General features: G+C 40.5%; 1 protein-coding gene across 10 annotated transcripts in view; it reads right to left on the bottom strand.

Annotated features, from left to right (window-relative positions):
• Positions 1 to 16,592, bottom strand: part of EPHA5 (EPH receptor A5) — a 191,196-nt gene that overhangs the window by 42,306 nt on the left and 132,298 nt on the right. For 6 of the 10 annotated variants that reach the window (XM_041479823.1, XM_041479827.1, XM_041479829.1 and 3 more), the window contains 3 exons: positions 6,993 to 7,117; positions 4,224 to 4,383; positions 63 to 168 (listed from right to left, as the gene is read on the bottom strand). In XM_041479823.1, coding sequence (XP_041335757.1) covers positions 63 to 168; positions 4,224 to 4,383; positions 6,993 to 7,117 — 391 coding nt within the window. The remainder of the gene's footprint in view (positions 1 to 62; positions 169 to 4,223; positions 4,384 to 6,992; positions 7,118 to 16,592) is intronic. The other 4 variants (XM_041479825.1, XM_041479831.1, XM_041479833.1 and 1 more) reach the window with 1 other exon arrangement.

The raw sequence follows: 16,592 nt of genomic DNA, 5'->3' as shown, positions 1-16,592 counted from the left end.
CTGGTCAGATAAAAGTTATTACAAAAGTTGAAGAAGTATAAATACACAGCTTCTTCTCTTACCTTCCGCTGAGAAGGAAACCGATAACAACAGCCAGCAGAATGACTCCCACTGTTACAGACACAACAATTATAGGAATCTGGCTCTGGTCGCTGGATGCAGCTACTGCTGAGATGAGAAACAGAAAATGGAGATTAGGGTTAAAATGACAGTCAGCACTCATATGAGTCTTTCTAGTGAGGCTGCCAGCAAGGTTTCAAGTCTTACCAGTTCGTTTATTCTTTTACGGTTTGTGTTTTCCCCCTTTTGCTCTCTGTTTCTAGTTTGGAAAGGATATGGGTGGGAAGGAAACAAAACCACATGCAACAGTAAGCCAAAAACCCAACAAGATTCCATCTCATTGCTGAATTCAGAAACTAAAGCGTTGCAGGATGCAGCCTTTGAGTTTGTAAACTCAAGTTTCTCTCCCTGAGTTAGCTGCATTAGTAATCAGAGATAAAAGATGAAAACCCAACAGGCCCTCATTTGGATGAAAACCCAGCAGTCAGAGAGAACATTTATGGAATGTTATTGCTAACAGACACAAGAAGAATCTACAAGATAAAAAGAATTACCTGCACTTCAAGAAGCGATAAATAATTATAAACTAACTCCTTGTGGCATCTCTATCACGTGGTCATGAAGTGCCCTCTGTAAAACAGGAATTTGCTAAGACACATACACTGGTTGGTCTTTTTATTGGCCAAAACTTGGGGAAGCAAAACTCTTCCAGTCTGTGCCTTGTAAGGAGCCCTCCTGCCAAAAGGCAGGAGACTAAGCTGGTGATAAAGATGCCAGCAGAAAGGTCAGGAGAGCTGACTGAGAACTGAGTTTTGACATGGGTCAAATAAGAGCAGGCGAACAAGCTCATGTAGGCTGTAGAATGGAAACGCCAATACCACTTGTATCTTGTTTATCTGCCCCACTTGGCAGGGGAAGGAGCCCATTTCCTCCCAGGGGTTGTATGTGGGGCTCCCCAAGCAGAAACCAAAGTCTCCTGACCTTGCCCTCTTTGCTGCCAGCTTATTTAGCTGCACGTATATAACCGCCCCAGGGTACAAACCTCACATCCTCCCTGCAAAACCAGCTCCCTGGCACACGAACCACTGCTCTGTGGGGGAAAGCCTCATTATAGCTCTTAATCTCGTGCCAGCCCAGGATGAAGCTCCATCCACCCCAGAGAGCAGCAGGAATTGACTGTGTACTGAAGAAGCCTTTAACTAAATGATTGAACTAAAAAAAGGGTCCTTAGCACAGGATTAACGTTATGAAGGCTATAAAATAACTGAATATAGTCCCATATTAATTGTTAAAGGAAAGGAAAGACAGAAAGGTATGGCATTAAACATTGATCTGCACTGGGCTTCAAGCAGCTCTTCGTATGGGAGCTCTCTGGTGCTTAACCGCGAGCGGGGTGGAGCTGCTACGCAGTGTAAGTGATTTCAGAAGGACTGGTCCTGATACATTAAATATTTCATGTTAACTGCTCCAAACCCCTACCATAATCCAGAGATTTTATTAGCCTCACGAAGTTATGGGGCTCCTTAAGATGGTGTTTTACTGCTTTCTTGACAAAATAATTAAAAAGAAAAACATTTAAAGGAGAACATTAAGCAGTGATTGGTGGGTTTTTTTGCACAGCTCAAGGGATGGGGAAATGAGATAAATTCCACTGTGATCTGTGGCAGATGAAAAGCCTGAATCCATAAGCCAAGCTGGGGCTTGCTGCCATTTAAAGTCAGGGACACACACAGACACCCCTGCATTACCCCTTCTCAGCTTGGTCCTATGTTCCTACTCCTGCCCAGTAGATCAGCTAGATTAGCTCACCAATCCAGCCAAAACCCAGCTCTTGGCAAGGTTAGCTTTTGGGGCTAGATGAGCATGGTGGCATTTGGAAAGGATGAAGCAACAAGTGGATACACCCAGCAACACCTTCCACTTAGATAAAAAAATTTCACTGAAAATTGAAGCCCTGGCTGCTTCATGGTGCTTTCAAGAATTGCACAAGCAGGGAGAAGCATGCAAAAATTTCCAAAATCTGGAAAAAGAGGGAAGTCCAAAACAGCTTATAGCTTTCCTCCATTGCATTTCTCAGGCTGTTGTTGTATAATTCCTCCAAATGTATTAAAGATAACTATAGAAACCTTGCAAACTGGAAACAGAACCTGTTGTTCAGTCCAAACGACTTGGAAATTGTTTTTGTTTCTCAGAACAGCCACTGAAAGGTTTTCATCTGTGCTTGAATAAAAATCATTTGCTTTGGCTCTAACAAGAAGTTCAGATCTGTACTCTGATTTAGCAGTGAGATTTCGATCTATGCTTGCTTTCAAAATCTCCAGGATGTGCAGGAAAGCAGTGGGAGTCTGGTCACACTCCTGACACTAATATTGACTTTATGTAGGGCTTTGGGGAAAAAAAAATGCTTTTTATAAGGCTTTAAATGTCAAACAGAGCTGCATTTTGCAAGATACTGAGGCTCGCGTTCTATTTCAATCCTATTAAGTGTTAAAGTATCTGGTTAAGTCTGGCCTCAGCCAGAGCTTGAGTCCAACAGACGAACAATTCCCATTCCCAAACTGGGGACTATGCAGTAGGTATTCCTCTGACTATTGACTCCTCAGTATCAGAGAAGTACCTATTCCTCTGCCTTTAAAATGTGAAAAAGACTGGGATGTGGGTATGACTAAATGACCCACAGAATTCCTTTTTGTTTAAAAGTATTTCCACGTGATGTCCTCCAGAAGTCCTGATTAACACAGATACTTACATGATGGGCTTGATGAAAGTGCCATTATTTTTGGACCAGAATCATAGGTAATAGATCAAATGTGCATATATTTCATGTGTTACTCATTAATAGACCAGAACACTATTACTCAAACAACTCTAAGCTAGAAACTTTCCAACTGAGAAAAACTATACAGAATAATTTTTTGGCATAACATGATTTGGTTGCTACTTATAGAGTACAATTAATGATTAATACAAAAAAATAAGAAATACATTAAATAGACTGTTCTTACTGCATTAATGTTTGCATTGTGATGCAATTTTCACTGTATTAGCTTAATCACTGGCTCCACAGCTACATTTGCACATGTATAATGACTCCTTGAAAATCTATTACGACTTCAAAGGCAGCATGCACTGAAAAGACAACTCAGTATCTTCTCCTCAAAGATGATGAATTTTAAATAAACTGGAGTAACAGTAATCAAAGTATTTATGAATTTAAATTTCCAAGGAAAACACAGCAAACAGTCCCTTTCCCACATGAATGATCAGAGTATTTCTACCACAAAATTCCTTTTCCATGCACACAGTATAAAAATTAATAAATGACAGCTGTACAAACTAATAGAGAGAAGAGGTATTTTCTGGTGGACAAAATTGTACTTGACACCTTGGCAAAATTCTGTATTTGGGACAAAAAGAATTTCCCCACAGCTGTGCCTAAACACAGAAGAAAGAGCAGCTGAGCCTCTGTGTGCCTCAGGAGTTCACCCTGCTACACAATCTCTTCCAGAATCCAGGGCTGGATTAGTTTCATTATTAAAAAAAAAAAAAAAAAAAAAAAAAAAAAAATTAAAACTCACAAATGTAACAGGCCAAGAAGAACTCCTGCACCTGCAGTGCACATTTTTTACCATTTCTGATTACAAGTCAACCTCCTTTTCTTGAGGCTGTGGCCTTGGCAGCCAACAGAAACAATCTTTTAACTTGACAGGAACTTACCCCAAAAAACACAAAAGACACTAATGCTGGTTCAACCCTTCCCCTTGCAGAGAGGCACAATTTCAGGGTTTTTCCTCCCGGATGGGAGAGATATTTAAGAGAGAGATATTTAAGAGAGCTCAGCATCCTCTGCAGCCAGCCTTTAAGGAGCAGGTCCCAACCCCTCTCTCCCTCCTAGGAGGAACGACTCCCTTACACCAGGCTCCTGTAAATACAGGATTTTTGTAAGCATGGAATGCCACGAATTTCTGAAGCCTGAAGGTCTCCTGCCCCACCATGAGGAAGCAAAGGACAGCTATGCCAAGTGCAGAGTCACGGTGTGCCTGACGTTTCCAAAGCCAAGGGATGAAGCCAATAAAAGGAAGCGCTCTGTGCAAAGGTATCGATCCCCTGGCCTGTTTCAGGGAAGCGTTGCAGAGACACTGACAGTAATTAAAAGCACTTACACACTGGGCTGGTTTCGAACTCGAACCTGCGGCTGAAGCCCCCGTAGCCGGCAGCTGTGCGGGCTCGGATCTGGAAGACGTACGCCGAGCCTGGCTTCAAGCCATCCGCCGTAATCGTTGTCTCTTTGGACTTGATGATGGTGTAGCTCGTCTCCTGGTCCTTTTCCCAACACCCCCCCAAAAACAACAAAGTTCAAACACACACAGAGTGGGTCTCAGAGAAGACAGACTCTTAACAACCCCCAGAGAAACATGACAAAAGATGACTGAAGTATGCGTTTTTGAGGATTTCCTCCTCAAAACCCCCTCCCTCTCTGAAGGTCCTTTCTGCAATACAAAATGTGAGATCTGCTTTTCTCTTTTATAATCAATGATTCTAGGGGGCACGCAGCCGGCATCTGCGGTAGAAGCACCTTTCCCCTGCTCGGGATGTACATGGCCTGGAGCAATGGAGAGGTTTATCATACAAAGATCAAACCCAAGGCACAGGGAAGATAAAACAAGTCCTATCACCTTAAAAAAGGATTTTGATTTACACCAAAATGGCTTCCCAGTACTGTAATAGGCCTAAAAGAGAATAATATATTACACACTATACAACTTTATGCCTGCATTTTTAGAACCACGGATTAGACCTTGGGAAGAGAATAATAAACCAAAACTCCAGGAAAATGCCTAATTTTTGCATTGTTCTTCTGAAGCAATGAACTTGAAGAAAAATTGCTGAAATAAATCTTCATCTACATCAGTTTCTAATGTGAAACAGTTCCAGTTCTTTGATTAAAATTTTGTTGAAATGCTAAGTAATTACTCTTAGAATTATTTACTGTAACACATAATCTAGACAAGAGCTCATAAATTAAGGTCTACAAATTTGGAAACTGCTTTTTATTCACTATATCCTCTCAGATCCAAATTATTATGAGTTAAACCAGAGGTTTTAGAAGTTCCTTACCAAGATTTCTGGATAGCTCTTCGAATCTGAGCTCATTTTTCTTTTTAAAAAATTTAATGGCCAACTTCCCATTGACACCAATATGCCTGGCTAAGGTGCTGGGAATTTCTTAAATGTAAGATTACAAAATTTCTCAATTGATGCTTGTTTTGGAGAAATGTGTACACACACACATACACACACATATTTATGTGCCCTTTTTTTCTTGTTAAGGAGTGATCCCTCTTACAGGAATGCAATCTGACAAAACTCAGTTTTCCCAAACATTTAATATAAATAGTTCTTGTCCCTTAGAAATGAATGTGAATTTACCCTTATGATGGGCTGAAAACAGAGAATATAAATTATAGTAGCAACAAAGAAAAAGGATTAAGGGCAATATTCCCAGCCTATCTCAACTACTGGTTAAAAAGCAGTAAGTGAATATTAGGTCACAACTTTGCTTGTATGTCGGCCAATTAACTTTTCAATACACTCTTGGCTTCTGCAAACACTTACTACAAATACAACATTTTAAGTCCCCTCTCCTGCCAATTTGTTTGAAAAGAAACTAAGGAAAATTAAGAAATATACTTTTTTTTTCACTTTAATTATATGCTTTACCTTTTTAAGTTGTTCTTCCCAAGCCATTCCATGGTAAGGATTCAATGTACCCCAACAGTCATTCAAACAAGTTAATAAAATAATTAGTAATGGGTTATTTCCAGCAACAAAATAACCCGATTCCTGTTGTGTACCCTAATCTTCAGCCCTATTTAAGTCACTCACATATCTCTTTCACAAGCTCCCTCATCTGCAAAAATAATGTTGATTTTATTTTGATGGAGAAGATTTATGAAATTCTTTCTCCTGTTTAAATGGACTGCTTGAGCAGGTCCTTCCCATGGTCAGAGAAAGAAGACAGAAGGAGTAATCTAATCCTGGTCCATGTTGAGCAATTTCATCTGGATCACAGATAGAGCTAATGGAATATCTTCCTTAAAACAAAAATTCAATCCCCCTAAAAAAGTGAATTGTGACTCAATTTCATTATTTCCTCTTATTTTCATATAGAAAGCCTGGATGTTTCTGAGGAAAAATGGACACCTTACAATTCCAGCTAAGGCCAAAAAAAAAAAAAATGCTATTCAGTCAAATCCTGAAAACCTGATTTTTGGAAATCTAAGATTTCTAGAGATTTAAGGCCCTATCACTCAAAATGCACTACTTTGATAAAGTGCATTTGTAACCATTTTCCATTTAAATGACATTAATTTTGTAGGAAGATAACAAGTCACTATTTGAAAGGAAGACTAGGAGGGGCAAGTTTTGTGGGGAGACTGCTTCCCTTTAAACCAAGAGAAAGAGCTGGAAAACCCAGGCAAGTTTTTAAGCCAAGATGCCCTTCCTCATACCAGAGCACATGCAGTCTCTCTCCACAACCCTCTTCTCCTCTCCTTTCACATGGATGGAAAATCAAGTGAGAAATTGAAATACCAAAGGCAAGGGACTGCCTGATGTTTCTGGGAGGAGACAGATGCTCAGTCCCCAGCCCCTTCTACTTTTAACAAATGAGCAGGCTCTGTCTTAATGTGATAAAGCTTGAGAGGAATCTGACACGCGGATTTAATGTATTTGTTCAAGAGAAGTGGCACACTAATGGAAAACAACACCCTCATTTCAAGTCATCCTAATCACTTACTGCAAAATCAATCTGACATTGATTTATGCATAAAAATCTCTCCATTCCCTTCCATGACTCAAATAATAATAACTAAAAGAAGAAAACAATAAAGAGAAGGTACTTGGGAAGCTCAGCAATCAGTCCATCACACCTTTTCAAAATATTTGATTTCGTATTCCAGGATGATGCCATTGGGTCGATCTGGCTCCTGCCAGGAAAGGGAGATGCTATTTTTAGTTATCTTCCCTTTTTTCACAGTACTGACTGGAGAAGGTGCTGCAAGACAGGAGAAGAACAGAACAGACAAAAACCATGGTTAGTAAGATGGTCTGCCTCAGCCAAAGTCAAACCCATCAGTGCATGCTCAAACACAAGGCAATCCTTAGCTTCTGCAGATCGGTGGGTTTCTGTTTTCACCTTGGTGGTATTTGCCCATTTTTAACAACTGGACTTGCACAGATTTGTGGCAGCATGACCACCAAGGCAAAGTAATTACATTAACTACTATCACAGCTTACACATCAACCCCGTCTTTTCAAGCAATTTTCAAACACATCAACCCCATACCTTCTCTTTTCAAATGTGTCAGGGGCCTACCTTATCAGACTTACATATTGATTATGCTTTGCTTTCTTTTGCCTGTTTTCAAGGCATATATTTTTTCAGAAGACCTTAGATTACATGGGCTCCTTAACTATTTTTGGATTTTAAGTAGTTTAAGCCTAGGCATCTTTCAGCCCCTTCCTTTCAGAAGCAAGGAATATTATAACCTTTATAATTCAATTGCTCTCCATAAATATCACTGGGGTGTTGCAGGCTCACATAGTGATGCTAATTCCTTGCAAATGGCAAAAGATTTTAATGGCAATCACAGTTTGGAAGTCCTCAGTGTGCTTGGGGAAGCCACAGCATGAGAGCAGCCATACAAGCTCTCTTCATTATTTTACGAAGCAGCCCTGAAAGGTTATCTGCCCTTTACAGCACACATGTGCATCAGAAGCAGCCTTGATCCTTTGTATTCAGCCCGATGTCTGCAGAGACTTTTTAAGTTGTGGCTGCTGCCACCCCTGCCAGCTCTCCAGCAGAAGTTGCTATGGGCAATGCAACCCTAACACCCCAGGTGTTTCATGCCAGGGATTAGGAAACAACACTGAGGGAAAAGAAAAGGGGATGGGAGAAACTCATAGTCTCCCATTTGCAGGGCCAAGAGCAGCTTCTCCAGAGATATAAACAGGCTGTGCCTGGATGAGGGACTTGAACTCACCCTCCACACAGACAGGCACCTGCAAGGATGACAGGGGGCCTGAGGAGACCCATGGCAAAGACTTTTGTGTCCATATGTGGAATTGAATGGAAGGAACAGCAGCAAACAATCACATTTCATCTTCCAAAATGTATTTGGAGCTATAGAAAACAATTTCTTCTATATGCAGGACTAGCAAATTATCTTAACACTATAAAAAACCCCAACCCATTAAGTAAAATAAAGACAACAAATACATTAATTTTTTCAGGTCTGATTTTAAGCCAAAAAGTAAGGGAAGAGCTCCAGACAATTATTCTTGGACTGAAGGCTTGGACTGAAGCAGCAAGACTCTCCTCTGTTACAGCAAGTTGCCACATCTCAGTCTTGCTTCAGCCCTAGTTTTTTACACTCCTGTTTCCTTTCCCTGCTTGGCTCTTGAAGGACCCTGAAAGGTGTTGGCTATTTCCATACTGTTTTCTGCTGGAGAGCTGGCATCAAGCTGGACAGACAGTGTTTGCTTTTTAACTGTGCATCCACCACTGTGCTCACAACTGCTCCACTGAGCAAGTAAAAACCAACCACCTGGATTTGAACAATGACCACATTATTTATGCAGGCACTGCGTGGTGATCACCAACTATTTTTCACCTGCAAAAGTCACCTTAGCCCTCCCTGACTGACGTCCTCTACAAGTTTTTGGGCTACATGAAGGCAAATAACAAACATATAAATACAAACTGCTAATCTGGTAAAGGAATTTCTGTTACTCAACCCAGGTGCTTAAATATGCTCTGTGCATACATGTGCACGGCAAACTGAGCTGTGCCTCTGAGATCCAAGATCCGTGTACATGTGTACGGTCAGATATATTAGCTCAGAGAAGACAGAGAGAGTAGGGAGCTCCATCAAAATAGAAGGAAGCCCCTTCTGATGCAAGGGAGCTACACAGTTTTCAGGGACATTGCATAACAAGCCTCTCTGTGTGGTGATGGTGCCAAGTAAAAGGAGAGAGTACAATCCTCGTTAAACAGGTGACACTGATCACTTACGAGCCGCTCAGATACTACCATGTACAGGGAGGAGGCACCAAAACACTCAAGAAAAGGGACCTATGTCCTCTGGAAGTGATCTCCAGTGCCCCCAAATCCCTGCAATGCCTATCCCATGCTTACAGAGCTGGCAGCAGAGGTCTGGTAGGACAGAGAATATCAGTGCTGAGCATTAAACCATTTTAAACTCCTATTAGCAAAATTAAACTTGAGAAAAGCAGTGAGGGGAGACCTCAGTTCTCCCTGGTATTGAATGCCTCTCAGGAAGGTGAAAATCATGCAATTCCCAGTATCAAAATCACCTGATAAAATAGTGGATTTTTCATCCACTTTATTGAGGTTTCCTGAAGTGTTTATAGGACTGAGGCTCACAGGTACTTTACAGCCAAGAAAACAATGTTAGTGCTGCCAAACTCTGCTGCAAAACCTTTCCCTAGGATGTTCAGGGCAGTTTAGCTCTCCTTTACATGTGCCTGCATAGTACAACACAAAATACACCACCAGCCAACCTAAACACACCCATCAAATTTCCTACACCCCTAAACCAGAGCATTCCCTTTAAAAAGCATGTGCAAAAAGCTTGGCTAGTGAGCAGCTTTGTGGACTTAAATCTCTGGGTGTGCAAGTCTCTAAAATGTTCAATTGTGGCTCACAGAACGCTCTGCTCTACCGGGAAATGGATGGAAGATAAGAAAATGAGTAACCCAACTCCCAAAGTAAATTAGAAGAGGAGTAACCGTATCCTTTTTGAATCTCCTTCAAAAGAAGTGTTAAAGTGTAACCGTGAGATAAAGTCCAATTAAGTAAATTCAATAAATCCCAGCGGTGCTGGCATGATACAGCAACCACTCTGCATCCTCAATGCACAGAGATGACGATGTTCTGAAGTGAAGGAAGGAAGGTATAAGTATTTTAGGGTTTTCTTTGTCAAACAAAATGTAATTCAATCCAGGCAAGCGGACAAAGTCTGTAATCATTCCATCTTAAAAGCCTGCAACTGGATACTGTGCTATATGATCTCAGAAAAATAAAAGGATTACTTAAGACTTGCTTTTCAAAGGTCACTGCTTCTGCAAGGGCAGCATCCTCTTAATAGAAAGAAGTCAAACAACAGAGCCCTTCCATTTGGAGTACAACATGTAAAAAAATAAATTCATGTAATAGTCGTGATATATAAAGCTGTAATATCCCGTGTTTCTTATGTAAGCAGACAGAAGTCTTGTTCAAATCTCTGCTGTGACACAACAAAAGGTGGGTGTACATTGTGAATTGCACATGTTCTGCACATATGCATTAATTTCTCAGCCACACAGTCGAGATCAAAGAGGGATATTACATCATTTATGTTTATGTTTGCCATTTATGAAAACAGCCATGCATGTGATGAAAGCAAACAGAAGATGTAACAAGGTGTGAAATTGCCAATGTACATTTTTGCTTTCCTGAGACCAAAAATTAATCAGGAAGCAAAGAAAAGCCTAGAAAACGGATTCTTCCTGTTTTTTTTTCCCCTAAATTTTCTTAAGAAGAGTAGGGGGACATACCAAATAAATAAATAAAAGTTTCTGCAGAGGACACATCATTAGTCACATCTGAACAACTACAGGAAATTATTTCACGAGGAACAGACTTTTTAGGACATTGTTCCTCAGCAATTTTTGATAATGACATTAGCACTGAATTAGCCATCTAGGCACCAAAGGCCATATTTACAACACAGTGTGCTGTGTTCCACTAATATCTATCATACAGTAATGCTTAGTGGAATAAAATGCTAATTATAGTTTAAGAGAAACGAGTGTTATCAGGTGAACAACCACTGTACCAAGACAAAACAAATAATCCAGTTTCTACTTTTCATGGTCTATCTAATGCTCTCTCCAGGCCAATTACTTTTGCCTTGGTATTTTTCACTTTGGCAGAAACAACAGCTAATGGCTCCCTATCTTACTCAGCCCCACAGCCATAACCTTTATCTGTTATTATATAACCAAACAGTTATGTTATAATTAATGCACTTAATAAAACCAGATAACATTTTTGAAGAAAATAAAACCTGTATTAGAAGAGTAACCACACAACAAGTAACTCTGGTTTCACTTCAAAAGCCTGGTGTATTGTAATTTTTCACTTAGTTTCTAATTTCTTTCTCAGGCCTTTGGTGACTTCAGAAGTTGAAGCAAAACTTGCCTTATTCACCAAGTCACACTAAAGGCACTGTGAAATTGCAGGTGGCTTCAAGCACTACGTTAATTAAAAAAAAATATAGATATGTTAGTTAAAATAGAAACACTGAAAGGAGAAGTAAAATAATGCTTTCACTGTATTATCTCTGCATTTCTACATAGGAACTTTTAGGGCAGCTTAACACCCAGTGGCTCTCTTAAGGGCACTTTTACTGTGAATATTACACCTGGATTAGAATTTAGGATTTAAGTTATAACTTGTCTTTCGTGCTGCAATTTTTCATATCCCAAAGTGCACTCAAGTTTGTCTCATAATGGATTTCAAAACTCTTTGTCCCTTGAGAACAAAGAGTTGCAAACCATGCCTGGCTAGTTAGGTAAACAGGCTGGGCCCCAAGTTTGCAGGTGCTTGTAAATGTCTTTGAAAACTGAGTCCAGGGAATGAAAGGTCCTTGTACTAAGTAGAATAAAATACTATTTCTGTTCTATCTGAGATCTTTCGTAAGGACTTCAGTCCTGCACAGGCCCTAAATAAGGCAAAGAGGTAAATTTTAGCCCCAGGATTAGATGAAATCCAAACACCTTGCCAAGTAGGAGCCAAACCCTAAAACATCGTTCATATATGGAGTTCATTTTCTTTTGAATGATCCTTCAAAGCATCTCTTGTGTAGATGGGGACTTCTTGTTAGTCCTTTTCACGCATCAAATATCAAAATGAGAACACAATCTTCAAACTGCTTTGCCAATGGATATATAATATTTCTTCACAACTTCTACGTTCCAAGATGAGCCCCTGAGGTGCCAGATCTTAGATCTCTTTGCAGTCTGAATGGGCATTTGGAATGCCTCTGGAACCTGAGATGCCCTGACCCGTACCTTGAAACAAAACAGGTCAAACAAAAGAGAGAAACCTAAATGAAGCACTCCATGGCCCTGACAGAAGGCAGGGCCCCATTTTTGTAATATGAATCCACAACTAACCCAAGCAACCAAATCTATCTCATTTGAAAAAGGGTGATCTTTCAGGTGGCTCCCATCCTGGTTCCTCTAAGATTCAACACAGCTCCTTAAGCTCGACACCAGGACATGACTTGACACCCAAGCTGGTCATGGCCAAGGTGCTCCCAAGACCTTGCTGCCTCCCAGCTGGACAGAAGGTTGGGTTCATGAAAAGTGAAACCCCAGCTGGTGCCTAATGGTGTTGAAGAGCCTGTTCTTTCTTTGACAAAGCTTTCCTCAGAGAACTTCTCTCTAGGCTTCTAATCCTTGGACCTAAGACACGAGAAAAATCCCTTTGCTAAAGGCGAAGTGAGCAGTTGGGATGCTGTGGTTTTGTGGATACTATGAACCGAACGCTTTTAATTACCAGCACTCCCACTACAGAGAAGTGCTCTTGTGTTGGTAAACACAAATCAGGAAAAACACTTTCAATTCATATTCACATTAGAGAAATAACAGAAGTAATCTGCATGCAATTTGCATTAGCACAGGGATGATGGCTCATCTCTTACTTCCCTGATCTCTTAACAGCTCAGGAGATCTGTGTGGCTACGCACCAATGTGGTCTAAGGCCTCAAGGTTTACTGTACCCCAAAACTCAGTGTTCCTGCAGTAAATGAAGTGTGTTTAGGGGAAGGAGAGGTGTGTGCACATTAAATTCAATAATTCAAGGCTTTCTTTTCTCTGAGTATCTTCTAAAGGAGCTTGCAAAAGAATCAGCAAAGAGAGAAAACAGAGGAAACCACAGCAACAAGCTAACATCAACTGACCCACCTGTAAGGACCTACTGCTTCATATGGTAAATCTTTAGATGAACACTAAATGATATTTTGCTACTCCTGTAAAATGGTTTTAAAAGAACAAATAGCAACAAATGCCTTGCTGCATGTGAAAAATCACTACTGAAATCCTTCCTCCAATAATCTGTGTTATAAAAATGTGTCTGTAAAATATTCTTTGTTATTAAGACCAAGTACTGATTATTGACATATAAATTACGAAAAAAAATTCCATAGCTTTAAATGTTTGAATGTAGTCTTTTCCTCTTCATCAAAATATGTTGTTAATTGTGAGACAGCAGGACTCAACACATACGCCTCGAAGGACAATGGATGCAACCAGTGAAAGCTTTGCCATTCACAAAATTTTTTTTACTGTAACAGAATATTGCTAAGACTCACCTACCTAAGTGCCTACCTTTGTGGAGGCACCCCAGAAAGGTGTAGCAACATCTCTCCTCTGGCACTCCTCTCTCTTGCTAACTGCATGAAAGTTTCCAAAATCCAGTGCTTACACCAAAAGCAAGCAAATAATTTCTACAAAATCTACCATAAGGAAGTTACTTTGTTTCAGGGCTATCATATATTAAAACTGCAACAGGATTACATGCAGAGCCTAAAGACACCACAAAATCTAAGCACTAAACTACAGAGCCTTTGGGGTAAGACTGCCTTGTCATTCCTCATGTGCACACCACCCCATATAGAACAGAGCCAGAATATTTAATGATACCTATCATATATCACTGCCATCTCAAAGAAACACATAACCTTTGGCAAGGCTCTTAAAAGCACATGGTTTCAAAAAATAAATTGGATTCTTGCCATTTGCCTTCTGTTTACAGAGTTGCACAGACACGCTCTCGGCTCCTGCCAATCATGGATGAGAGACACGAACTCTTAAAGAATGGAAGCTGCCTGCAGATCCACAAAACTTGCAAGCATGAGGCCTGAGGAAAACATGACCAGATACCACAAGAGAAAATTGTGTAATATTGAGCACACTCATCTCAAAGCAGGGGGAATATTACCTCCAGCTTGTTCATCAACAAACACACGCAAGTCCTTAGCAGGAATATTGGCAGACAACAGTTTTGAGGAATTTTAAGGACTCTGTATAATCAAGGCTACAAAGAGCATCATGATCTGTAACATCAATTAAGGTAATTTTTTTCTCTTGAAACCTGGAGGCCTGCAAACACTCACCTGTATTTTGCAGGGTGCAAAGTCCCCTTCACACAGATACAGACTGTTTAGAAATAATAATTCAAAAAATTGGACTGACAAGACTGGCCCTGACCATAGCTCATTGCTTGAGAAACTTTTTTTTCAATTGCCAGGCCTAACATACATTAATTTGTATTTACAGCAGCATCAGCCCTGTGTCCTACACAGCCAGTTCTGATTAAGCTGCAATTTACTGGGATACTCAGAAAGGGGAGTGAGACATTAGGGCACCACAGGTTGCCTGGGCTCAGGAAAAAGAGGCATCCCTGATATCCCTAGCAGGTACTTGCACTCAAGGCCAGTGTGCATCTGAGACAAATATTCGCTGGATCAGGGAAGAGAGCATGAAGAAATATCTTCCTATAGGGTGCAGATCCACAGGAAATTCCAATACTTGATTTTCTTTTTCTAGCGCCTCTGGAAATCAAGATAGTAAGTTTTTCTGAAAGCTGGAGAACAGATTGCGGTTAAGACCAGAGCCAGATTTCTTCACACCACAGAAAAGCTGTAATTTCCCTATATTCCATTAGTGGTTTAGTTGTGAAGCCTAAGAATAAATACTATTGACTTACAAGACTCTCATAAATTCACTCTTAGCAAGGTGATAAGGACTCCAGCTCTGATCCATCAAAGCATTTTTGGAAAATGCTTGATTTTAAGTGCATGAGCGCTACCACTACTGTCAGCATTTTGCTGGATCGTAGCCACAGGGCTCAGCATTTTGCCGTAGAATTCTCATTATTGAGTGCATTTATCAGACTCGCTTCCACCACACTTACCAAGGAGTGCCTTCCCTATCTTTAGTAACCTAATATCTGATTTGCATTTAAGCAAAAACTTCCTTTTAAAAACCACATGCCATTAAGAACAAAACAAAGCCAAACCACAGCTACTGGATTAAATGTAAAATGTGCAGGTTCCTGCTCCCTACCATCTCACCTTCTTCATTCCTAAATTGGCTCCTTTCTTTGTACAAGACTTGCTGCATCCTTTTTCTAGCTGTTATCAAGCTCTAAACCCAGCAAATTCATAGACCATTTTTAAATTGTGTGGGAAATTTCCTTCTCTGCCAAGCCTGCCACTCTGTATGATACAGCAATCAGTCTTGCTGATGAATTCTAACATTAAAGCCAAATTACTAAGCACTCTAGTGAAATTAGGGGCAGGCAAATTAATTCCTTATGTTTCCACTTGAAGAACAGCTACTGAAGAGGTGCATCAGGTCAGAGAGAAGAATAGGCAAAGTCCTTAACTCCCACTGTAGCTTGTTTTGGATTTCCTGTGGTATTTGGTCCCTCTGAATACCACCACTGCTCTTATCTCACCTCTCATTCAGAAATGGGAGAAAAGCATGAGCCCACCACTTGTCACAGGACCCTGAGCTGGTCACAGCTTTGCAGAGCCACAATCCTGACCTCTTCCATAAGTGAGTTCCCCAATGATGACTGGAAGACTTGAAATAAAATTCTTAAAAACAAATAAAAATATATCAGACAGGTAACACTAGATCAAATCCCTGTATCAGTAAAACCTCAAAATTACTAGAGCTGAAATTGAAAGGTTTATATACCTGTGATTATATAAAACCCTTGGTTTGAGACTGACAGTGGCTTTTCTGGATCAGAGCAAATGCTGCCTAGCTCCTACTGTTTTTAAGGGAAATGGCAGACAAATAAAAGAAAAATCTAACAGATCTCATTGTTGCTGCTGGCTGGGATATCCTGCCCAGTCTTTTGGCAGTTAAGTGTGACCATGGGCAGTGTTAGTCCTAAAATCTCAGGTTCCAAACATTGAGATGAAGCTAACTACCAAAGTTAGCACAAATCCAGGTTTTACTACAGGTGCTTGGGAAAACACCTCTTCATACTATCAAGTGAAATTTGTGTACCTTCAGCTTCCTAAAGGGTAACCTCTGCAGTGTGAAACATGGGAGCATGCAATGCCCCTTTGGAAGGAAGGAAGAAGATGTAGCTTCACAGATGGTCTGAGTTGGAAGAGACCTTAAAGATCATCTAGTTCCAAGTCTAATGCCAAGGGACACTTTCCAATAGACCAGGTTACCTAGAGCTTCATCCAGCCTGGCACTGGACACTTCTAGGAAGGTCGCAACCACAACTTCTCTGGGCAGCTGGTGCCAGTGCCTTAGCACCCTCATTGTAAAAAATTTTTCCCTTATATCTGGTCTGATCCTACCCTCTTGTAATCTAATGGCATTACCCCTTGTCCTGTCCTTACAGGACATTACATTACATGTCCTGTCCTTAC

The sequence above is a fragment of the Pyrgilauda ruficollis genome, unplaced genomic scaffold, assembly GCF_017590135.1.
Source record: "Pyrgilauda ruficollis isolate IOZ18807 unplaced genomic scaffold, ASM1759013v1 scaffold5, whole genome shotgun sequence".
In the NCBI taxonomy this organism is placed as follows: domain Eukaryota; kingdom Metazoa; phylum Chordata; class Aves; order Passeriformes; family Passeridae; genus Pyrgilauda; species Pyrgilauda ruficollis.
Note: the sequence above shows the minus strand (reverse complement) of the source record. Positions and strands in the feature narration are given on the sequence as shown.